The sequence below is a fragment of the Cylas formicarius genome, unplaced genomic scaffold, assembly GCF_029955315.1.
Source record: "Cylas formicarius isolate icCylForm1 unplaced genomic scaffold, icCylForm1.1 PGA_scaffold_10__41_contigs__length_53128322, whole genome shotgun sequence".
Taxonomy (NCBI): domain Eukaryota; kingdom Metazoa; phylum Arthropoda; class Insecta; order Coleoptera; family Brentidae; genus Cylas; species Cylas formicarius.
The window spans coordinates 32,439,317-32,465,486 of NW_026844214.1; the positions used below are offsets into that span (position 1 = coordinate 32,439,317).

Sequence of the window (26,170 nt, forward strand, 5' to 3'; positions counted from 1 at the left end):
AATTTGTCTTTTCAGGTGTTATATCTAAATTTTCAGTGCCACAGTTACATATAAGATTAAGACATTCAGTAAGCCACATGTATAACTGTTTTGAGGTTTAAAACAGACGTGCTCTTTATCTTCACGGCCAGGTCATTGTTTAGCTACTATTTGTCACTCACAATCATGTGTAAAATAATTTCATGACGTTCTAGAATATCGTTCTCTCGACTTTTATTTATGTATTGGGTTCTTGGTTTATTTTCTACTCTACAATAAAAAGTGGCAACATGAAAATTGGAAATGACTTAATAATTTCGATCTAAAACAAGCAGCTTACCACAACCTTTCCGAATTAAAGAATAGAAATAAAAATAATAATATAACTGTTATTGCTGTAAAAAAACATGTATTTATTTTATTTTGTTGTGAAACATATAACAATGAAACTAATTTATTCGATAGTTGTTATATTGTACTTAACGTTTCAGTTCTAAACAGTCATCGACTGAATAGATACAGTGCGAGAAACCGTACTAAAAACATGTCGAGTGCTTTCATTTTTATAAAGATGGTTTGGATAGAAAAAGGGGTTTGTTTTATTAGTGCAATGTTTGTTATATTAATATTACCAACTAAACTAAACTTCTAACTAACCAAAAAATATCACAAAAATGTTTTCCCAACAACTTTGTCAAGAACTAACTAGAAATAAAGTAATTAACATACATAAACAGATTCGAGCTCACATGCAAGTTTTATTCGAGGTCTTCTGGTTCGTGATTTCTGCCACCATGTGCACCTAGCATACAGATCACTAGCCACATTGGTCATTAAAAGTAAGTTACAAGGGTAAGTTATGGTTATTAACACTAGTTGGCTACTGAACAGAAAATTCTACTCTCTTCGTTCTATTATAAGTAGCTCATTAGATCATATCATATATCTGATATCGTTTCAAAAAATTAATAACTCAAAAAGGTTCATCAGAACTTTACTTGATTATTTTCAAAATATGTTGTTTTTTTATATTGTACATACATAATGCGACGTTTTAAAGTCCCACTTTATTTCTAATACACATTCGTATGAAATTAGATAAAAATTGCACCAAATATTCAAAACTGAACAACCACATTTGCAAGAGCATCGTAGATCCATTGCTTCTAAGGTGCACACGCGGCGCCTCTGGCGCCATCTGTCAACAACAGCAGCGGTCTTGCCTTCATTTCCCTCTTTCCTAACTCCCCACCTCATGTCACTTTCAGAGCACACTCTTGCCTTTTAATTACGTAGACATCAACTTTTGAAATTTTCAGAGAAAATCTTTAATCTCGCCTGTTTTTGTCGATAACTTCCGATTACTTAATTACTACGCAATAAAATATCTATGCAGCCAGTCGATTCGATAAATTTTACAATTATGACGTCATAAATTAATTAATGAAATATGCTAATTATTCAATTAATCAAACTAACTGTTTTTCATAAGTGGCATGGGTAAATTGTTAATGGGTGAAGATGTTAAGAAAATAATTATTTTATTTTCAAATCTGTAGCTAACTTTTGAACAATTGGATTGGCATTCGTGTAAAACTTAAACTTTGCTTAAAATTTTCGTAATAAACTGTTTAAAAACTGGATTAACAATCGATATGAATAGAAACATCCAAAACTTCATGCAAGGGTAAAATGTCTAAAGTATGCATCGTCATACACTTTCCTTAACATTAACAAATAAATAAGAATTCATCCATTCATGCAAATATGATTAATGCACATAGCTATTAGACAAGACCTCACTACGATGTACCTCAAGTGGCTATAATATTTTCGTAGGGATGGGAATGACCTTCCGCGCATGCCTCTACCTTTCACCCACTACACCGCACTTTACACTTTTTTTCTAAACAGCGTTATTCACACAATATATATATATATATATATATATATATATATATATATATATATATATAAGGAAATGTTTTGACATAGTAAAAAAAATTTTTATTCTGCATTTCATCATTGATGAGAACAATTTCTAATGGAATGGAATGGAATAAAATACCAGCAGAATATGTGAAAAAATTAATTTATTCGATGAAACGCCGTCTTCAAGCCGTGATTGATGCTAATGGCAGTCACACAAAATATTGATCATCGTAGAATCAAATATGCATCCCGCATTTTGCAATTTATATTAGTATGTAAAAACATTTTCTTGACAATTAAATTCTAGACTTCCTTTTGATTTTTGATCTTATTTCTTAATCTTAAATTTTTTGGTTTTTCGCGTTGTCGTTATTTGTTAGCTAATATATGACTAAACATGAGTTAATAAAGAAAAATTTTAAAAATGCAGTAGTTATTGTTGAAATCAATAATGAAGTGTAAAATAAAAACTTTTTTATTATGTCAAAAGACTTTCTTGACTGACTGTATATATATATATATATATATATATATATATATATATATATATATATACGTATTGATTCACGGATGGAAAAATGTGATGACACTATATTCCGGGATATCATCCGTTCGCTTGTTGAACTCCCACTAGAATCCTGCAGACGTTTCGCCAAAATCTCACTTGGCATCTTCAATGCTCGCGCTCCGAAAACACTTCGAAGTGCTTTCGGAGCGCTAGCATTGAAGATGCCAAGTGAGATTTATATATATATATATATATATATATATATATATATATATATATATATATATATATATATATATATATATATATATATATATATATATATATACAGTTAGTCAAGGAAATGTTTTGACATAGTAAAAAAAGTTTTTATTCTGCATTTCATCATTGATGAGAACAATTTCTACTTCATTTTTAAATTTTCCTTTATTAACTCATGTTTAGTCACATATTTACTAACCAACAACGACAACGGAAACCCCCTATAAATTTTTATTAGGAAATAAGATCAAAAATCAAAAGAAAGTCTAGAATTTCATTGTCAAGAAAATGTTTTTACAATTTATTTTTTATCCGTATTTTCCACCTTGGGCAGTTTCTACTTTTTGAAATACAATTTATCTTAGTCAAGCAATCGTTGAAAGTTATTTAGTCAATGTGTGTCTTTTTTTTATTACTAAAAACAATAAACTGTCAAAATTTTAAAATGCCCGGCAAAAGAACATCCATGGACGTCATCCAGTTGGTTTATTATAACCGGCAGATAGGAAAAACGGTTCAAGAATTGTCTGAAATGTTCTTCATAACAAGGCAGACAGTGTACAATATTTTAAATCGCGCTCAAAACGAGAAACGATTGTCATTAAAGCTTCCAACTGGCCGTCCACGTAAGATTTCGGATAGAACAGAACGTGTTTTAAGAAGAAAAGTAGATGAAAATCCCATGGTATCCATTCGAACGCTTGCACATGAACTTGAAGAAGAATGTGGCATTACAGTCTCTCACGAAACGGTAAGACAAGTTTTGAAATTTCACGCATGCGCATGTTGAATGAAGAGAATTTCAGGAAAAAAATGAATTAAATCTGTGGACATCGCTGTTTAGAAAGAAACTGATTCAAAGTGCAGAGTAGTGTATAATATTTAGCAGCATGCGCAAAAAATCGTTCCATTCTCTATGAGAATGCCTTATATCGACTGAAACCAATTACGTTTATGTTCACAGAGAACAGTTGAGTATGTCACTCTACGGTTATGTTGCCATTGTCAACGATCGGCCAACGTCCACTTATAATATAAATTATAAAGCGATTTATAGCGTCACCATATTATCACTTGGTGCGTGCATTCGTTTCACTTGACATTACAACTTTGGCAGAAATTGATTTGTAGGTGAACTAACCAAAAGATAACGAAGTCGAAATGCTCCTTGGACGATGTGTTGGACTTATTATCGCATCAATGTTGCCGTCGTGGTTTTCCCAAAATGTTTAATAAAATATTAAAATTAAAACGTATTTACGATATCCATTGTAACGAAACAGCATTTCGGTGCATTTTTGCGGGTGACGTGCTAGGCAGGCTTTCGAATACGAAGCCGTAAGTTCAGCCCGACAACTAAACCCATTGCCGTTGGGTATTAAATAATTCCTGTGAATGAAATGAACTGAAATTCGGGGCGTATTTCACAACCGGATAAAGCGTTTTCAATACGCGGGGAACGCTGCTTTTATATGTTAACGAATTTCTGTTCCGGATTGTTTGGTTACCGGGCTTAAGAGATGTGGTTATACGGAGTGTGTCACTTGCAACGGTCGGTCTAAATTTGTTATTGTACGTTGTGAAGAGAACGATCGTCTGTGTTAGCTTGTTTGAGCTTCAAACAGTAAAACTGATATTCTTCAAGTATCATACATAATAAATATCATCATGATGTTAAGCGGGGTAGACATTCTCTAAGGAGTACATCAGGGTTCCTAATACTTATCGATCTGCTATTATAATAAAGAATATTATGGTTGTTATTATTATTAATATAAATCGGGATGGAGATTTTCTAGCGGTGTCCATTTTATATTGATGAAAAATAGAAAATATTGAAATAAGTGTTTCGCGTCTATTAGGAATATTTAAAGACTTTAGAAGAGTGCATGCTGATTTTTATTTAATTTATAATTTATCCATAGGGCCCGATTTCAGATCTATTTATTTATTAAATTAGTTTAAGTTTTTATATTATTAATTGACAATTGTTACAATTGAATTCTTAAAAAAAAAATTAACTAAGTATATATATAAACAGAGTTAAAGTAATAACTCCTCGGTCCCTTCTATTTCGACGTTTATCGCATTATCAAATTAGTTTCTCAGAAGAAGATAAAATATACCGAGTTGGCACCAATGTTGCTACTACTTAAATTTTCCAGATTTTTTAATAGAAATTATAAAATTTCAATGAACCTAAACATATAAATAAACCTTCTGTATACTCCTTCTGAATTCTGAAATTCCATCAATATGCTCAATATAACTTTTAGAAGTTCCTTCTTGAAAAATTTATACATTTCTTTTCATTTTCATAGCGTATATCATTAATCATTCAAGTAATCATCAATTTAATTAATATTGTCATTAATCAGAACAAGCATATTTGAAACAAGATTAATGCCGCTACGCGCTATGCAGTCCACAAAGCCGCTTCGCGGCAATTTTCAGGGTCTTTTAGATTTTTTACCCATTACCTGTACATAATTGTACATAATTGTACATAATTGAAAAAATGAGAGAACTAAAGATTTTACGCCCTGTTACCTCCCAGGTTTCCCGATCCATGAATTTGCCCAATAAGGTAAATGGTTTCCGATAAAATATTTTTTTCTGAAACTATGCAGTACACTGTAATAGCAAATGACTTCATCCCGTCTAGATTGACCGCGGGAAATAACCATTTTCTTATGGATTTTTTCATATGTCTCGAGCAGCGTATGCGATAAATGAAAACCGTAAATACAAAAATTGTAGCTCTCGAGACCGTGTAATGTGAATAACCATATTTTTCACTAATAATTTACTGCTGAAACTAACTACCAAATTAAACTTACCCGTCAGAAGATCTTCGTTTGAGTCCCGCAATAGGCATAGAATCAGTGGGAAAAAATATGTCCGATGCTTCTGACGGTGAATGTGTGGATTCTAGAATGACGTGGTCATTATTTCGAACGTATTGCAGAACGGACTGAAACAGGGGTGAGTTGAACGTTTTTAGCTAAATTTCAGATAATTGTAACTTAAGAAATGGTAAACGTGATCATCATTCGAAATTCGAAATGGATTAATCTGGTTTGTACAATCACAAAGCTTTCCCGTGATTGGGCAGTTTGTTTCAATCCTTTCAACAAAATTTAATGGATTAAGCGATTATAAATTAAATATTTGCAATTTATCAACTTCAATCGACACCCTAAATTTCTAGCCTTCTTAAATTTTATTGCTGCCAAGCATGTGCATTTTGCAATACAGCCAGCCATTAATTACGTTTCTCCCGGTAAATCTTTAAACTTTTATTTTCGGCTTTTACGTTCTACACACTTTACGATTTTCCTGAATAACGAACGTTTCAACACTTGTCACAGAGTTCTGATTAAGAAAGTTTGGTAGTAAATATTCTTAATTCAGCAACTACCAGGAGACAAATCAATCACACCAATATTGAAATGCGCATAATCGTATTATAGTCTATTAACACAGACAAAGTTTTGTAAAGCGTCCTTGTTTAAAATAGTTTTTTAAGAAACGTGTGCCTAAACTGGCGTTTTTTTAACATTAAGGTTTCCATATACAAGTAGATTATTTACTTGAACTGGCTGGCCAAAAGTTCAACTTGGTTTTATTCTTTGAGAAATGATTTTCGTAATAATAAATGTATCGTCATAATATTCAGCTTTGGTGGGGTGAAAAATTATAGTCCTCATGTCAAAACTTGATGCATAGCAAAGGAGAGTTAACAATGGTATTTTTACCTAAAAATGTTAGGTATACTTGATACGAGTTAATGTAAATTTGTAATATCTTACTCAACCTGGCCATAATACTACAACAAATGAAAGCAACAAAATTTTCGCATATACGTATCTCAAAAATGGCTGCCAAAATCAACTATTACCAATTACTGCTTTTATAGAGAAAAATAATTGCAGAATAAAATTTTCTATCTAAAAAACAAATGAACTCGAATGATTCGGATTAAACCGTCATGTTTAGTGTAGTATATATACAATTTTATAAAAACAAATAGTAAAATTTAACACACCATGACAATCTTACCAACCTGTTTAGTAATCCTGGCCATAGTCAGGATCTCCCTTTGCAAGATGGGTAAGTGAGATTTCAGAAATGGTAGAACAAATGGCCGCAGCGGAAAGTTTGTAACATCTTGCAGTGAATTGTGGAAATCCACTATGCTTAAATTGGAACTCTGGAAAGGAAATCATTCAAAATTAAAATAGGTACGTACCAATTTTTTAGTTGCAGCTCGATCACTGGCACATTTGAGAGTTTGAAGTAGCTTTAGAAAATTATATACTTACTGGGTATTTCAAAAAACTTTGTAATAAGAGATACCTAAATGAAATTTAGATTCCAAATACATACTGGATTGGGAGTTGTATATATATATATATATATATATATATATATATATATATATATATATATATATATATATATATATATATATATACTGGCATTATCTGCCAGGCCTATTACAAGAGATTTTTTTTGGGCGATAGGTTGGTTCGACTCAAAATGTAGTAGTAGATCTGCTTTCTTTAGTATACCAACTCGTTTTTGTACTAGTTTTACTGCAGTGCAAGGTAAAATCTAATCAAGGTATTCTAAAGGAACATGACGTCACAATAGGTCATACGGTTTACATTTTGCAAAGATGTAAACTTTCTCTAAAATTAAAGCAAAAATACCAGATGGAAAAAGAAGTAACATAGTATATGAAATTCCATGTTCGGGTTGCGATGGTGTGTACATTGGACAAACGAGTCAGTATCTCAAAAGTAGAAACAGCTATTCAATCACACTGTAGTGAAACTAAACATTCATTCGATTTTCAAAATGTAAGGATACTGAAAACAGAGCCTAATACTAAAAAAAGAGAACTCTACAAATCAATAGAAATTCAAAAAAACAAAAAATCCATAAACTTTAAAACCGACACAAAAGGCCTTAGTAAAATTTACCATACAATTCTGATTTAAATATAAAATATCATCTAAAAACTAAATAAATACGGGTTACAACATTAAATCTAAAGTAAAAAATGAAGTAAATAAATAACATCGCCGGGAAAAAAAAGGTACTTTCTTAGTTCTGCTTCGCGTGCCAATTGATATCTAAGTCCGCACGATAGATTCGCAGACACGCGCATACAAATTGTTATTGTCAATATTTACTCCGTTTATAATTCTGTTTTACAATTTTATATCTTCAGTTTTATTTCTACAGTTTTAAATCGTGCCGTTGTGTGTTGTATCTAAATGTGTTTATTTCTACATCGATTTCAAAATTAGGGTAAGTTTTATTGTTCTCGTTCTGTCAATTTTTTAGATATTTTCTGTCAATTTTTTAGATATTTTTGAAAAAGACCGAATACACCGGTCGAAACGTTAAATAAATTTATTACGAATTAGAAACTTTCTTCTTTTGTTTTACGTAACGGACCATAATATATACCCAAGAAAAATGTCTTGATTTGAACATATACAGAACGGTCCAAGAACACAAAAACAAGAACCACGATAGTATTGGTTCGACTAATCAAAGGGTTTATTTATCTTGGGTGATTGGGAACAAAAACCGCAGAAGCAGTCTGACGCCACTGCTATCGGGTTGGTACGAAGATTAACTTACAACTAAATTTAAAACCAGTGTTTTGACTTTTTCTCCCACATCTTGGTTGATATCGTTTCCAAATTGTACCAGAGTGCTCAAGAATTTCTTCAGTTTTGAGACTTGTCTGTTAGGATATCCGCCAAAACCAATGAACTGCTGATCCGATAAGGGTCGCGGAGTTTCAAGCGACACCGATAATACCTAAAAATAATTTCATTTCTTTTTATTATAAGAATAACATTGCAAGTGTGCACTCTAATATTCACTAACGACACTTGTTTACGTAAAATAATCAATCATGTTCTTAGTATTCAAGCTAATCTATATTCAATAACTCATCAATCACGCAAGAAAATGTTTTTAACATTTATTCTTGTTCCCTTTCCAATAATAAACTGTGTATTATAAATGTGATATTACTTACTGCGGATGCAGGTAAAGGTGGAGGAGTTAAACTGTTCGGGTTGCCATTATTGATGGGAGAAGATGTGTCACGTGTAGGTGGTGAAGATTGAGAAGGCGAATGTGGAGTATTTGCTTGCCGGGCCCCTTCCGGCGAGTCAGGAGTTTTGCAACGGTCTTTGGTTATTACTGAAACAACCAGAAAAGGAATTGCCTCACCATTATTATTATTATTTATTTACTGAACAATTAACGCACGTAAGTGCTGGATGAGAGGATCTGCCTTAGTGGGGTATGTGTTGACATCTTGAAAAAAAAAACAGAATGACTAAAAACTAACATTACAAAATTGAATGAAATGAAAACATCGTATATAAAACTTTATTATATTTGGCATTTAAAAATGGTGACTTTGTGTAAGATTTCCTATTGTCAAGTTTCAAAATAATTATAATTAATAACAAATATAATGGCATGGCAAAAAAAATCAATCAGACATTAACACTAAAGTTTCTAAATTTGCTGCAAAATAGTCAGATAGACTAAAACCTACAAGAACATTGCTTCAAATGATTAATAGAAAAATTTGAATATTGTAAATAATAAAGTGTCATTTTAATTTACTTTATTTATAGACTTGGGATCTTTTTTTAAATTAATATAACCATAATAAAAAAGCCAAAATAGTGACGTTTCTGCAGGGCTAGATTGTTTTTTTCACAATGTTTCGGCCTCACATCATTTTTACAATGAAAAGACGTTTTATTGTTAGTATTTCCAAATCTACAAAAAAAATAGGCATCATACAAAGCCTTTTTTTTATGTAAAATAAGATAATTTAATTAAAATTCGGTATTTCCATTAGAAAAAAAAAATTTTTAGTGATACTTCTTGATCACAGTATATTTATTTAATTCTAAAATATCAACATAGGCAATTAAAGTAGATCCTTCTATAAAGAAATCAATCCCTAACATATAAGAACGGCTTTAAGTGGAGAAATATTCAGACTTGCAAACGTCACTTTTGTCACTCTGTCTAGAATTGGACAGAGGTGACTTTTACTTGTTGAAAATTCATTTAACACGATTAAACCTGTTTGTCCGATATTAATTTTTTGGACATGATCCACATTTCAACTTGCAGACTCCGGATTTTTGAGTTTTTCGTAATTTAGTTTTATTGTTTTTAATAATAATAATAACTAAATTTGTTGGAAGCTATGGAGATAAACAGAATGAGATATTCGAATCTATTAGTTAATGACCAATTGGATTTAAATGCGTCTCCCTTGTTAAATTCAAATTTATAAGCCCATGCGGATAATTAAAAATATGTTACTACCTGCTTATGTGTATAGGTGTCGGAATATTGTATTTGATAAAGGAAAGGTGTTGCCGAAACAGCTGTCATAAATCATTAAAAACTGTGAAAATCTGAACATTTTTTGTTCTAATATAATTATGTCTAGAATTTTCCGGATAATTCAACAAATATTTAATATTCTGCTTAATAATATTAATAAAGCTTTACTGTCTAACTACAATTCAACACACTAATTTTACAAAAAAATAAACATACTTAGATAAACATAATAACACGCAAATGTAAAGAAATGAGAAAATGGTAACAATAAAAAATATTTAGCCATATGGATATATGACTGTGTCAGACTAGGAAAAGACAACAAATCACTGACCTGTCAGGTATACGTTAACAGTGTTATTAAATAAGACCAGACTGGCGTTGAATAAATCCATGCTAGTCTCGCTTTCAAACCTATTGTAATTGTAGAAGTATTTGGTTGCAGTAAGTGCATATTATGTCGTTCACGAAATATGACATAAACAAGAAAATGAAGTTGCTGAAGTAGCTCTGAACAACACTTTAATACTACCGAGGCGCCCAATCTCAGACTTGGACATGTCTGTGTAGTGCAAACTAGCCATCCAACTTGGAAAGGTACCTTCGAAATTTTCGCTGAATCATTTCTAATTTATTAATGTGCACCCTATAAATGGGGAACCAAATTAGTACAACAAACTAACCAAATTTAGCCAAAGCTAGGTAATCATTTTAGACACTAAAATCGAGGTTCCTGATCATCCCACTGTCTACTGGATAAGTATTAATCAATACAATAGAAATAGATAATAGGATTTACTTCTTGATGCACCATAATGAAGCCGTAGTTATGCCATTCTGTAGAGCTTTGCAGTCATCTAGTTGACTTATTACCCTATACATCTTCAAGTCGTCTGCAAATAGTAGAATCTGACTTGAAATATTAGAGCCTATATTATTAATAAAATTGGAAAAGTGGCGGACACCAATGGCGGCAGTAAATTTAAAAGACTTGAAGCCATTATGCTGGACAAATAGTGAACGCTCTGATATGTATGGCCTGAGAAACCCAATCAGTTTGTCATGAAGACCAACGGCGGACATCTTACTCGACAATATCTCATGGTATACCCCATTTAAACACAGTACAAAGCTTGGCAGTTTCTCAGAGTTTCGGAAACGTGTTTGTTGATATTTAAAATAAAAAAAATTCAAACACCCCGTCTATACAATAATATAATATTTTAAGAGAATAAATGAATTCAAACAACTTTTGTTTCTTTTCACTTTTTTAACAGAGTCTGAGAAAATCTATTCTCCCATACTATGCGAACCACCCTGTATCAACAGGGTGTATTACAGTAAATGGAACATTATACGTTTTATGGTAACGCAACGTAGAAATTTGACCAAAAATTGATCAGTTACTTACTCTACCATGCCGACTTAAGATGCTTTCAGCTTCCGGGTGTTGTCGGTCGCTATGTCAAAAAATAAAAATTACTTTAATATTTAAATAAAATGCCCTGTATGTTGTTTCGGTATTTGCTTCTTAACATTTTATCATATCCATACTTTATTTTTAAATTTCCTGCAAACCGTTTCCTGCAAGTAATTAAATACTTACCAGATTAAGGGAAAAACTATTAACATCCAATTATTATTGGTTATTTGGTTATTGATTATTTTTATACCTGTCATTTCATTGGTAATTTTGATATCCTATTATTACACCGTATTTGTTGGATATCTTCAAAATAAAAGATTCTTTTACAAGTGATATGTAGTTGGTTCACACGGAGGTATCTAGCTCTCATGTTTATATTAACTGTGGATGATTTTAATTTGTTAATAACTTATCATTTTTTGAAACGCATATTTGTAAATAGCCCTTTATTTTTACTGTATAATTATAGCGATTTAGTTAATTTTTGCAAACAAATTTTCTGTTCTATCGCTTGCTTTTAAGTTTTAACTTAATTGTAATTTATGACTTATATGAATGCGGACTAAAATTTTGTCCATAAATCATCTATATTATAAAAATTTCTCAAAAAACAAATCAGTATTAAGTTACATTTTATCTAAGTGATTTGGGGTAAATCTTACTATTTTGTCTAATTATTAATGAGTCACCTAAACAAACGAAATAATGAAATATATTTACGGGAATAAGTAATAGCTTTCAAAAAACATTAAAAGAAAAATTCGGTGGAACCTAGAAACTCCGTTCAGTGTGAAGTGTAAAATTTAATTCTAAAATCTATTAAAGAAAAATGAACGACCCTAAAAGTATTTTCGAATAACACTCATTACTTCATTAAAGATTTCGAAATTTAATATAAACCTATCACTAGCACGCCTCGCCCAAGCCTTGTTCAAAGCCAGAGGTCTTTCTGGACAAATCATTAGAACAATCGTTGTATTGAAACGCGGCTTGTATAACCGTCTACTGTAGCTGCGATAATGGCGCGAAAATTGCTGCAGGTGACGGAACCATTGGATGAAAGCCGTTTTCGCGTTGAGAAAGTGTTATGCAAAGCCTTGTTCCCATTAGTCAGTTTATTTGACACTTGAAATTTATCTTTTAATAAATTAATTAATTGCTATCAATGGATTTACTTTTCGCAACCTCGAAACGTAATTTATTTTGTATCATGTTTAAAAAACAACGTAACATAATTTATTTCATGTTGGTTTTTTTCGTAACGTAGAAACGTTTTGGTGTTTGTAAGGTTGAGTAGGGTGAAAATACCTGGGAGGATAAGAGGATAATAAAAATAGGTTATTGTTAAAAATAATTTTACTTATGGCATTAACAAATATTGTGTATATATCTTGAATAGATCAATTGAACACATAAATATGACATTATTTAATTTTCAAGATAATTTTTTTTAATTGCATCTAAATGAAGAGATAATAATACCCGTTTCAATCTCGGATTTTAATGTTAGGTAACTTCTTCGTGGTGGCACACTGCTAAGCTAAGTTATGCATCACTCTTAAAATCATTTGGTACTGTTGATGAACAGCAATTTCTGGTTTGTCTCTAATAAGAGGTTTTTTAGTGGACACTTTACACATAAGATGAAACTGAAACAACTGAAAGTTGCTATTTGCCAAGAAATCGCAAAATTACCAAACTGTTTTTAAGCCACGATTTTCAGCAGTGGTCAACAATGTGACACCAAGAAGAAGAGCCACACTTGGCTGACCATATTGTCCGATATCGAAACGTGTACAATTATTGCTTCATTTATCTGTAATTAAAACAAAATTAACTTAAAAATAAAAATGTTATGCTTATGTGGAAAACAAGCGTCCTTCCCGCCATGTTGTACAAGCTAGGCGAAACGGGATACTTTCAAACGCAAACTAATCTTTCTAAAAGTGATTGACCCTAGATGGATATCTGTTTCCGTTTCAATTATAGCATGTTTTTCGAAAATGTTTTGTGTTTTTATGAAAAAAATTACTCACACAAATTTATTGCCACATGCTTTTCTGGGACTGTGTGACATGTATGTTCTTTTTTAAGTTCATCTAACATTACTCTTGCTAGTCTTGTTCTTGTGTCTTAACACCACTTGCTTCTTGTACTGATTGATTGACTACTATTAATAAAGTTGTGTCTCGATCTTCCGAAAGTCTGATTGTTTTTGTTCACGAGAACGGTCGTAGCGCAAATTGCTTGTTGTTTCCGCATTCTTCTTAGCTTTCATGAAACCAACTATAACATCCCAATTATTTGAAAAACTGAATGAAAAATCGACGTACTAACAACCAAATTTAAAATTTGACAAATTCGGGCATTTGTTTGCGAAATTATGGCCGTTTCGTATAAAGCCTACTTTTTCATTTTGTATTTTGAATAAGAATCTAGCAAAATATCAAGTATTGTTGGAACGGAAATTTCAAGTAATTTTTAATGATTTAAAAATATTAAAAAATCAATTTTTTGGTTGTTATTATTTTTCAAAATACTTAATTGAAATCATTAAATTGTTCGCAAAAAGTTGCTTTGTAAATATTTTGATGAAAAGCCAAAATTTTCCATAATATTTTCCAGAAACGCGCTATAACTCTTAAAAGGTACTAGATACTTATGCGGTTTTTAAAATTATATGTTTTATAAAGATCTAGGTCCAAATATCTACATAAGTTTTCGCCTAGCTCCATTAGGGAGATCTGAAAAACATTCACAGCCTAGATGAAAATTCAAAATTGCACAGGATGTTCCAAGTTCTTGAAACTGGTATTATCAAACTTCAATTTGTAGCCGTAATAACCAATTGATTTATTTTTTTAAGATAGTTTTTTGCCATGGGCTTTTTATACTTTTAGCACTTTTGGAACACAGCCTGCAGAATTACAGAATAACCCTGTCTAGGGTGATTTTTAAAAAAATGATAATTTAAAAACGAAAATTTGTTTGGGCATGAGCGGAACGCACTTAATAAACGAGTGTCTGAAGAAGTTTATAAGTCTGTTGCTTTTCCACAAATCTATCTTCACATTTTTGCAAATTAACACAAATACTAAGTGACTTAATGAGTGGTTTAAATCTACCGAAAGCATCAGTTGGCTCCTAACTATGACTAAAATGCCGCAAACGCGCAAAAGTAACTCGCGACAATGTGTAATCAAGATAACGTTTCATAGTAATACATCGCGCACACCCGATTAGTGCATAATCGGGTATATTAGAATAAGCAGTAGAAAAAAGCTGTTTTTGATGCTTACTCAAACAAAAGTAGAAGTAAACGGTACCAATGTGACGAATATTTTAGTTCACACCATGGGAAATAACAGCGAGCAAAGTGTCCGTTAAAAATTATGTGTAAAAAACAGTTCCTTGGCAATTGCGTCAACGACGGTTGGAGGTGTCAAAGCCAAGTATTTCCCCATCATGAACATATCCCAGCAGACGATTGTTTGACCGCTCCGCGTCGCTGCCACCCCGCTTCAACAGGCTGTCAATAGCAGAAGATTGGAGTTTGATGCAACTTTATCGAGTCGATGCTGGAAACGGGCCTGGTCGAAGGCAAAGTTCGACGGATGAAGTATTAGTAACTTTTATATTCCGCAAACTCAAACCTACCTACATACCTACGTCCCTTTAGTCAAAATAATAATTTCTAAATAATCTCAAAAATATTTAATTAATATTGTCCGTCCATTATCTGAACGATTGGATATATCTAAGGTTACTTGCGATGTCCACATTCTTGTAATCGCTGCTGTTACTTTCACTGTAACTATGCAGCTCAAATAATTGTTCATGTGCGTATTTTAATTATTCAAATTTGCATTTTCAAATAAATTTAAAATTGTGTTTTTCCTTAAAGATTTCTTTGCATTTGATTCTTTTTTATCGAACATAAGTTTCAAAAAAAGCAACATGCTTGGACCAGAAGAACGAAATTGTCTTTGAGTATAAGTATCTACCGATCTACTGATCAACTAATACTAACTTCATTTTTATTTCGGCTACTTTTTTTTTAAATTTTGGGATTATTTTTTCCAAAATCACATATGCGTTTTTTTTTTAATATATGCGGGTGGCTATTGAAAAAAAGTGATTTTATTTGAAAACTTCAAAATTGGATGTTATTGCCAATTTGGTCTTGGTTACTCTATAGCCAATCAGAAAGAACGATGAGAATTTTGCTTGTCATAAAATTGAGAAAATTCCTTTTTGCGCATCATAATGGTAGAATAAAAATCATCGGTTTTTCGAAAGTAACAAGCATTTTATTATTGAGTATTTTTTACAGACGAAACGTCAGTGCATTAAAAGTTAAGTCTTAATATTACGACTCGCCCCTAACCAGTTACGACCAAAAGAACTCCGGAGCTCGAGAACGGAAGCCTGATTACATACCTCGCTTTTCGACTCGAATATTCAACAAATATCGGGAGAACAAGCTGCGATCTATAAAAGTGAAACACAACTTTATAGAAGACAGTAGTAGTAGATTATAGTTTCAGCTGTTAGTGACATTAATTGCTATTTTGTACAAGATTCGAGATTCAAATTAGAGGCGATTGGCAATTGGCTTGCCCGTCACTGCGAGCCAAAGAATCTATTGAGAGTCTCTCCATAGCTATAGAACCTTAACTGAGAAAGTTTTCCGGTCTTCCCTGGTTGGGATTTGAGTTCTGTCGTGAGTGCTGTCCATAGGCAAAGCTAGGACTTCGTCTGTACTCCCTGTGCTGCTTGTCATATTTTTTGCTACGTCGTAACGCAGCAATATATCCAATATTCTAACACAAACTTGACAAGCCGTTTAATGTAGATATGTTTAATTTTTTAAATTAACTTCCACAGGCTACTGTAATACTTTTCACAAAACTTTTGGATTCCTCTTGTGTCGGTTCGCTTCTTCAGAGCTTGACTGAAACTGGTTCGCATTTTTACCTGTACTTGCTAAACAGCTAAATGAGGGGGATAAACACCGTCTCGGATGACTGATTCCCATATTGGTGACAGGTAGAGACCAGAGTTAAGATTGTTAGGTTGTTTATAGATTGATTACATGCAAGAATTTTAGTTTTATCGAATAAAATTTTATGTCCGGTTTCGTGATTTTGTTCGGCAAAAGCTGATGGGTTTATTTGTCTTTATTAGTCGTAAGGCTCTTTCTTGTTCTTTGAGCCTAGTTGATATTTTTCGACCGGTCTCTCCAATATATTCTTTGCCGCATATGCATGGAATGCTGTAAACTCGTGGCATTTCAAATGGAATTTTGTCTTTGACGGACTGAAGATGTTGCGAGATTTTTGGACAAGTGGTAAATCTTTTTTCTCGTTATACTTCTTTACATCTTTTGATATGTGATCAGTGATCTTTTGAATGTAAGGAAGGACCACAGTGGCAAGTGTAGGATTTCTTTGGGCCTCATTGCTATGTAACGACGTTGGGAACAGTAATGGGTTCTCCACTATCACCAATCATCGCGAATATATATATGGAAGCCTTTGAGAAGAAAGTTCTCGACACCTTTCATCTAAAACCAAAATTACGCCACTTCGATGATAGTTTTGCTATTTGGCCTCATTTTCAAGAAGCCCTAGTAGATTTTCTTAGTTATTTAAACTCTATACACCCTAACATACGTTTTACCATTGAGTTGGAAATTAATAATAACCTTCCATTCTTAGATATTCTTATCAATGGAAAATCAGATCTAACATTGGGTCATTGTGTTTACAGAAAACATACGCACACAGACCAATACCTTAATGCATGGTCACATCACCATCCTGCCCAAAAATCATCGGTTATCAACTCTCTTGTTTACAAAGCCGTAAAATTAACTCAGCCCGAGTCACTGAACCCAGAATTAAAACACCTTACCTCTGCTCTTCTCTCCAATAATTTCCACATTAAAGATATTAAGCACTCAACAATCTAACAATCTTAACCGCGACTCAGGTCTCTACCTGTCACCAATATGTTAATCAGTCATTCGAGACGGTGTTTATGCCCCTCATTTAGCTGCGCCCCCCTCAAATAATATATAAGCAGGTACAGCAGTTTTGGGTCAAGCTCTGAAGAAGCCAACAAGATGATTGGCGAAACGTCAGCGAGTTCGACTCAGTAAAAACCGACGCAGGAGGAATCCAGAACTTTTGTAAAAAGTAGATATTTTTGTAACAAAACAATGTTTGCATGAAAATTCTTGACTAAAACATGAACTATTTTGTTCGAATGCAAGCCACGTATGAAAGGGCGACAAATTCACGTGACGCCAGCGATATTTGACACCGTCACGTGCAAAGGATGACTACGCTTAGTGGCTCGACGTGTTCATTATTGCCTTTTTAATGATATCAAGCGTCGCTTCAGACAGGCCAGTTCTTGCCCAATCGGCACTTTTGTTATTGGGTGCTTTAGTTAACGGGCGCGACAGTCAAAGATCCTGCTAAACGACGTAATGAAATTTCCGCAGATGTCTAGTTGTTTAATGCAAGGGTGGATATGGAAATGTCCTTAAATGGAATTTCGTCGTTTAAGAATTTCGACTTAATTTCCATTATATAGGGTGGCTACTTTTATAATGTATAGAAATCTATAAAGGATGTATTTTAATGGATCTCCACAACGGTTTCGGAAATTATATCTAGAGCATCAGCTTGACTTTACTATAAAACTATTAGGTATACTATGTTACTATAAAAATCTGAAATTTGATAGCTTACTAATATTGGTAAAACGGTTTATATATTACTTCAACAAAATAAAGGCAAAAGAACAGTATAATAACAATTATCAATACTGAACTGAATTTAAACCACAGAATGGACTTTACGATGAATAAACTTAATGGCTGGTTTAAAACAAACATTTTAAAATTAAATAAGCAGAAAACAACAAAAACAATCTTTGCCTTTAAACAACGTCCCAAAAATTTAGAAAGCTTTTAAATCTTTAAGATTTCATTTAAATGAAAAACTCACCTTGAAACCTGATGTCGATGCAATTTCTGAAAAACTTGCAAGCAATATTGTTGTAATAAGAACGTTTTCAAGAATTGCCAAAGAGCGAACGCTAATGATCACTACTCACTCACTGTTTCGTTCCCACTGACTTTTTGGGTTGATTCGCTGGGGACACTCACCCAATGCTGCCAGGATATTCAGGCACTAACGTAAGACACTCGAATTTCAATGTAGCTATTAGAACAGGGATTAAACAAATTTTTGTGAATAAAAGATAAATGACCACTTCACTTCACTTCTATTGCATCTACGCTGGAAAGAACCTCAGAAAGAGCGCAGAGTTAAAGAAAATATATTCTAATATTTAATTTTCTGTGTAAGAGTGCCTCTTCGATTTGAAAACTGGAAAAGAATAAGCATTTTAAATGTAAGAAATTGACATTGCAAATGTGCTTTGTGGTTTATTGTGTCTTATCATTTAATCTTGGTTATAACTTAATTTATAAAACTATATTTGGAAATTGGTAACAGACCTTTCAAAAATCAATTTGCCAAATTTTACCTAAAACTATACACTTTTGTACACTCAAAAGTTGTAAACATTCCCCTGAAACACCAGGAAATGGAAATCGGCAATTAGAGGAAAATAAGTTGTTTTTTTAAATAGTACATAATTTTAATCAAAATCTTTAAGTGATTTTTTTTCTAAAAACTAGCAATGTGATGTTTAATTAGTTGCAGCCAAGATCCTGAATTTCCTATTTCATCTATAAATACAAAGTAACTAGTTTTTTTATTTTATATAGGGATTGGCAGAATGGTAAATTATAAATTTCAAACAAAAAATAATGAACAAAATTAAACAATATTTCCTAGTTCAATTTTAGCGAAAATAATTAAGATTTTTTTTATATTTAATGTCCAATTTCCGGAATAATCTTAACTGAGTTCACCCACTAATTGAAAAAATAGATTTCATCCGCACTGATCTCGCGCTCTGCCCTTCCAACCGCCATGTTTACCGCAGCATTTGTTCATGGCAGCGCGATGGTTCATGAGTTGCTGCGATTTTCGCGTATTATGATGTTCACGTGCATGATTTTGACAGATTAATTATTATTTTAGTTTTACTTCGGTCCTCGATTTGCCATCAGGCCCACATTTCGGCGCATTTTTATCCGTTAATGAATTTATACACGACTACCATTGTTTGGCCGGAAATCATATTCTGGAGTCACTTAATTCATGTTCGGATCTGTGGCTAGATAAAAGCACTAACGCAAATTTGTATTTTGCGCTTGGAAACGTGTTTTTGAGCTTAATTTGCATTAACCTATTTGTATGTTATACGCAGATTTGATTCCAGTTGAAGTTTCAAAAAAAATCTGATGTTTTTTTTTTGCAAAAGTCACAGAAAGAAAAAAAATTCTAATTTCTTTATATTGCTTTAGTTCGAATCCATGAGATTCTTGGAACGCACTTTCTGATAATGATTTCAAAAAATGCTTAAAAGATTAAAAATATTGTGCAATTAATTTTATTAACCACATTTCAGTCACAAGCGGATCCAGAGTCTCTGAAGTTCATAAGCTTGTACCAACCTATACTTTTTCTACCACCATTTTTTTAGGTACATTTTTCCAAAACCACACGAATACATTCATCATCAATACAATCAATGTTTTAAATATCTGAAAACATCCGATAGCTCCCAACCGGAAACATCCGAAGTGGCGTAGTTAACGCTTGATCAGTGCATGTAGAGCATGTAGGAAGAGGTTATTTAGAGCAATAATGACACTGAATAGACTAGTGGATACAAGAAAGTTGTATAGGGTGTCCGCAATAAGGTTCCCTACCCCTATTCTAACTCAGAAACTACTAACTTTAGAAAAAAAGTTAAATAGAAAGGTTGCATAGTTCCATCAAGATATTTTAATGTTTAAATTTTCATATATATAGGATGTTCCGTTCGTCTGAGGTAAATACCAGTTTTCTTATTTTAGATAGACACACACCGTAAGTTATTGTATCTTTCAATTTTTTAAATTGACAATCTGTGAGAGGTCATGTTGGTTTTTGAATGCAGCATGGTCATTGGTTAAAAACGAAATTTTAAATCTCGCGCATGCGCACATAGAATAGACTTTCTGAAAAAAATTTTCGTAGTTGCTTCATATTTAATACATTTTACTCTATTTATAATTTGCTAAATTAAAACTTGATGACACCAACAAAGATTTCTGATTCAAATGCCTATTCGCCACCACACACGTCAATGTGCCGCGAGCATTAATAATCTCCGAGGGAAAATTTTCCATCGTTTGCTTTCCAGTTTTCCACTTTCCGGCACGTCCTACATTTCAAGGCGACTTTTCTTAAAGCATCCCTTTGTTTTCACTAATTAAAACAAAACTTAATAGCCAGATGGCGCCCGCCATCACCACACCGCCTGCGATTGTTTTTTGTGATAGATTGCTTTGTCTGTATTGTGCATAGTTTTGATTGTTTTTCGGAGCCGGTGAAAGGTGAATTTATAACCGTCACTTGGTTCTGATTTCTATCGGGTTGGGCCACAGCTTTGGACTGACGTAATTTATTGAAGAAATTTCATTAATAATAACTGATTTTCCACTTTTCTTTTCCTCCGAGGATACGTCTTAATTTATATTTTGATTTGGTTTTGACGTTAAAGAAAACTACACGAAACAGCTAGAGAATCGAAGTTGTGCGTGAAAATGATATACGAGAAAAATTTGCGGTAACATTTCTAATGGTAGGTCGAACCAATGACGCAGGACTCGAGTGACATTTATTTTCACTAAGTCACTGTCACTGCGGCTTACAAATTGTTGCAAAAGTAAGGAGAAGAGCTGGAGGAAATGCCATTCGTTGACAAGTAAAAAGAGTTTTTCTAGGTTTCTATAAAGGTGAGTTAAACACTGCAAAAATCACTTTACTGTATTTCTTAATATGCTAGGTACAGCGTCGACCTTTATTTTTGTTTTATTTTCCTAATCGTCACTTTTTTATAAACAGGGTTGTAAAACCAAGTAACTTTTTTTTTTAATAGAACACCCTACATTTTATTACATTTTTGGATACTGAGTCTGTGATGTACCGTTTCTTAAAATACGCGGTGTTGCCACGTTTCGCAAACTGATACTTTTCCTTTCCTATTCAAATTTTGCATAGCATGGCAGAAATTGAGGTTGTGTGTTTTTTTCATATGTTGATTGACCCATTTAAAATTGTTTTGTGACGCTATCATCCGTTCGCTTGTTGAACTCCGACAGTGTTCGAAGTGTTTTCGGAGCGCGAGCATTGAAGATGCCAAGTGAGATTTTGGCGAAACGTCTGCAGGATTCCAGTCGGAGTTCAACAAGCGAACGGATGATATCCCGGAATATAGTGTCATCACATTTTTCCATCCGTGAATCAATACGTGAAAATATATAATATATATATATATATATATATATATATATATATATATATATATATATATATATATATATATATATATATATATATATATATATATATATATATATATATATATATATATATATATATATATATACATATATATATATATATATATATATATATATATATATATATATATATATATATATATATATATATATATATATATATATATATATATATATATATATATATATATCTATAAATATATAGAAATTATATACATACTGGGTATTTCAAAAAACTTTCCGAAATTTCTAAGTTTAAGAGAATATAAAAAAATAATGTATGTCTCGTTCAGATGATACGGCTCTGTATTTCGATTTCGGAAGTCACAACGTTTCCTATGTAAAACTTTGCCAGTATGACCTTGAGAGCCTTAGCAACGTTCCTGCAAAATTTTCTAATGAAGTCCCAAGGTCGACCATTTATCCGTGCATTATCAATTTTAGTTCAGGCGTAGATCGTTGGCGCTCGCATCGCGATTCGCAATGTAATCTTGGTATGTCTGTCGCATGTATTGACTTCCCTTTGAATCTCCGCGGTGAAACATACGTTAGGACTTCACAGTATGTTTAGTTGTAGTACTTTATGCCTTCCTACGAGGTAGTAAAATGGCAACGTAGCATTTTTTGCGTATTTCAAGGCCGTTATTTTAGGCGCACAATATACTGAAAAGGATTCATTTCGACCGGATTTGCGGCGTATTTGTGGGTAACGAACGAAATTTTGTGACTTCCCTTAAAAATGAATGGAGTACTAAATTAATGCCTTCTCTGGTTTTGGATAAAAACAAGAAAATGTTCAAAAAAATATGATGAAGATATGATAAACACAATTTGAATATTAGCAGTTTAATTATTTTTCTGTCTTTAATAATAATAAAAATTTTACTCCGCTTGTTCGCCTTGACAAGTTTATTTATACACAAAAGCTGCTTAGGCACATTAACTTCAATAAAATAAATGAATTAAAAGGAAAACATAAAATAAAAAGTAAGAAGCCTGAAATATCGCGAGATCAATTAAATAATTAAATGCTGATAAAGGTTATTTTCAGACATTGTTTATTTGCATTGGTTTATTTTCAGTTCTTAATTTATACTAGAATTTAAACATATTACTGTTCTTTTTATTTAATTAAATAATTTTTTAAAAAATAAATTCATTTTTTGATTGTAGTATTTTAGCCGGAAATTTATGAACTATTTTTGAATAGTTCAAAATAGTGTTATAATATAGCCCGAAAACGACGGTTTGACGTATATACATCTATGCTAAAATGCAGTCTTTGCTGGATATACTTTGGAATACGGTTTTTTATAATTATGAAAAATAAGGTCGCAGACTGTAAATATCGTGTAAGATGTTGGGATACCTTATGTTAGTCTTAGTCAATAGTTCTGCAGTTCTGGATTTTCGTTTGCACTTTCTTGCTAAAATGTAATAATCACTTTTTATCATTTCTTGTACACTAAGAATGCATCATCGTGCGGTGCAGGGGGTGGTGGGGGTGGTGGGGGCGAATTTTCTAAAAATTGTCAAGAAATTATTATTTTTTTGTTATCTACACCATACTGCTCTTAAATTGACAAAACCGCTTTTCAATATTTTTATTAGAAATACTTTATTTTTTCATTTTAAAAACACCGCATAATGCTTTTATATGGGAGTATCTTATGAATAAAAGCTTGCTCTGAAATCTCATTTTTATGTTATCGTCTACCTCGCTGTAACTTGAAAACTATTTGGTTTATCAAAAAAGTGTTTCCTATAAACGATATGCATTGAAGGTCAACGAATCCGTTATTTTATTAAAAACCCCAATCTGATGGATAGTTTTTGTTTTTAATTAGCAAAATATGAAACCATGTCGTGAATATCACGGAAGCCAGCGAAGCAGCGAGGAAGGGTCAGATTTGCGAGGACGGTCAGGCAATAGACTTTGCGGTTCCGACGTGCGCTTGTACAACCACTTTCGCAGCGAGGATGATTTTATTTATTTTCTATGTCTACGTTTTTAAGTGTCAAAATAGTTTTCTTTGAGGGAGCGAAGTAGTTTTTAATATGACTAAAATATATTTATTTTTGTGTGAGAATGATAAATAATAACGCATTAGTTATAATTTTCATCCAAATGGATATTAAAATCAGTACATGTTCTAATTGTGAACTTGATTCAACAATCAAATTAAAGCATTTAACGAAAAAAGCTGCTAACACTAAAGGAAAAGTTTTTAACTTCCAATTATGAGTACCTTGTCAATAAGGCGTAAAGCTCATAACGTCAAAACAAATATCCAAACAAAAATTAATTGAATGTGCAAAAATCCGCATGAACATCTGTTAAGGCAAGGATCCTGATGCTCTACATATTTTTTTGAATTTTAATAACATAAGGGAACAAGTTTACAATGACATAAAAACTGTTACAAAACCTATACGAGTGTTAAATTGCGTATTTTGCCAGAAACGTTCAAAAAATCAAAAGCTCTGACAAGTCATGAATAATATGGAAAAACAAAATTAAAACTCGAAGAAATACGAAATTAAATGCTTCATGCTATTTGACAGCATCACGTAAAACAATAAATAAGCTCGCACATTGGTATTTTTGGTTAAAAAAGTTAAAGGCAACTTTGTGGATCGAATTAGTGAATTCTTCAAGAAGAAATCTATACCTAGAGGAACCTAGAAATTTTTTGAAACGGTTTTCTAAGGAGCAAGTCATTGAAGCAGTAGTGCATCACACTAAGACGGAAACGTCCAACTATTTATCCTTTGCTTCGTCAGCAATGACGAAGATTTGCCAAAATATTAAAACGGAAATAAATGGCATAATTTAAATTTAAAAATTTGAAAATTAAGGATTACAAAACGCATATTCCAAATAATTTATATTTTTTAACAAGTCTTCTTGGCTCCAGCGAAACATGTAATGCCAGGAAAGAAACGGAAATACTTAATATTTGTCAAGATGATGAGTTTAAATGAAAAAAGAATATACCCCTAAACTTATTGGTTTGATACTCTTAACCTATTAGGAGACCAACTCATAAAAAATGGTTGAAACCAGCCACGCTTGTTGTCACACAGTATCTTACACACAAATTTAAATAAATGAAACTATACCTGGAAACTTTAAACTTTTGCCATATAATGTAAAATTCAATGAAAAATTTCACATGTACTGATAACCGAAGCAATATTACTAGAGTATCAGTTCAGTTCTAAACACCTGTCAATATAAAAAAAGGTATAGAGACATTCAATTTTCTGTGAAATAAGATTTTTTAATTTAGACACAACATTTTAGGGGTAACGGGCCATTGTGTTCATGTAAAAGAAAATTTATGAAATGTATTGGTTCCTGTAAATGTGTAAAATCAATATGTAGCAATAAGCGAGACAAAAATGATCCCTGACCAACACGAAGGGTTTTTTTTAGATTAACTTTTTACTTCTACTTAATTTTAGTTGTTATTATGTATATAATTTTAATTTTTATTCTAGCTTCTATGTACACTTATGTGCTATTGGTTTAATATGCAATGTTGCAATGTCAAAAATAACAAAACAGTATTATCCCTATCAAAAAATTCTACTATGAGGGCAAATACGTATCGCATTCGCTACGAAAGAGGGTATACAAAAAAAAACGATCTTAAGCGGCCGCCGCAACCGCAAGTCTTTTATTACCTGACCGTCTTTGCGAATTTGACCCTTTCTCTCTGCTTCGCTGGCGGCCGTGATGTTCACGACAGGGCTTCATATTTTGCTAATTAAAAATAAACGTTCCATCCGATTATAATTTTTGAAAAAGTAGCTGATTCGTTGATCTTCAATGCATATGATTTATAAAAAGCATTTTTTTGATAAACCAAATAGTTTTCAAGTTACAGCGAGGTAAACGATAACATAAAAATGAGTTTTCAGGGCAAGCGTGTATTTGCTAAAGATATAAAAGCATTATGCGGTGTGTTTTTAAAATGAAAAAAAAAGATTTCTAATAAAAATATTGAAAAGCGGTTTTGTCAGTTTAATGGCTGTATGTTGTAGATAACAACAACATAATAATATTTTTTGTCATTTTTATTATAATATTCACTCCCACTACCCCCTGCACCATACGATTTTTGTACGACCAGTTGGTTTTGCATTCTTAGGG

At 32.3% G+C, this 26,170-nt stretch overlaps 1 protein-coding gene across 1 annotated transcript in view; it reads right to left on the minus strand.

Annotated features, from left to right (window-relative positions):
• LOC132708372 (protein CBFA2T1) overlaps nt 1-26,170 on the minus strand; it is an 85,016-nt gene that overhangs the window by 5,586 nt on the left and 53,260 nt on the right. Inside the window, exons 3-6 of the mRNA XM_060680684.1 lie at nt 8,745-8,911; nt 8,339-8,521; nt 6,747-6,893; nt 5,521-5,654 (exon numbers count right to left, since the gene is read on the minus strand). Coding sequence (XP_060536667.1) covers nt 5,521-5,654; nt 6,747-6,893; nt 8,339-8,521; nt 8,745-8,911 — 631 coding nt within the window. The remainder of the gene's footprint in view (nt 1-5,520; nt 5,655-6,746; nt 6,894-8,338; nt 8,522-8,744; nt 8,912-26,170) is intronic.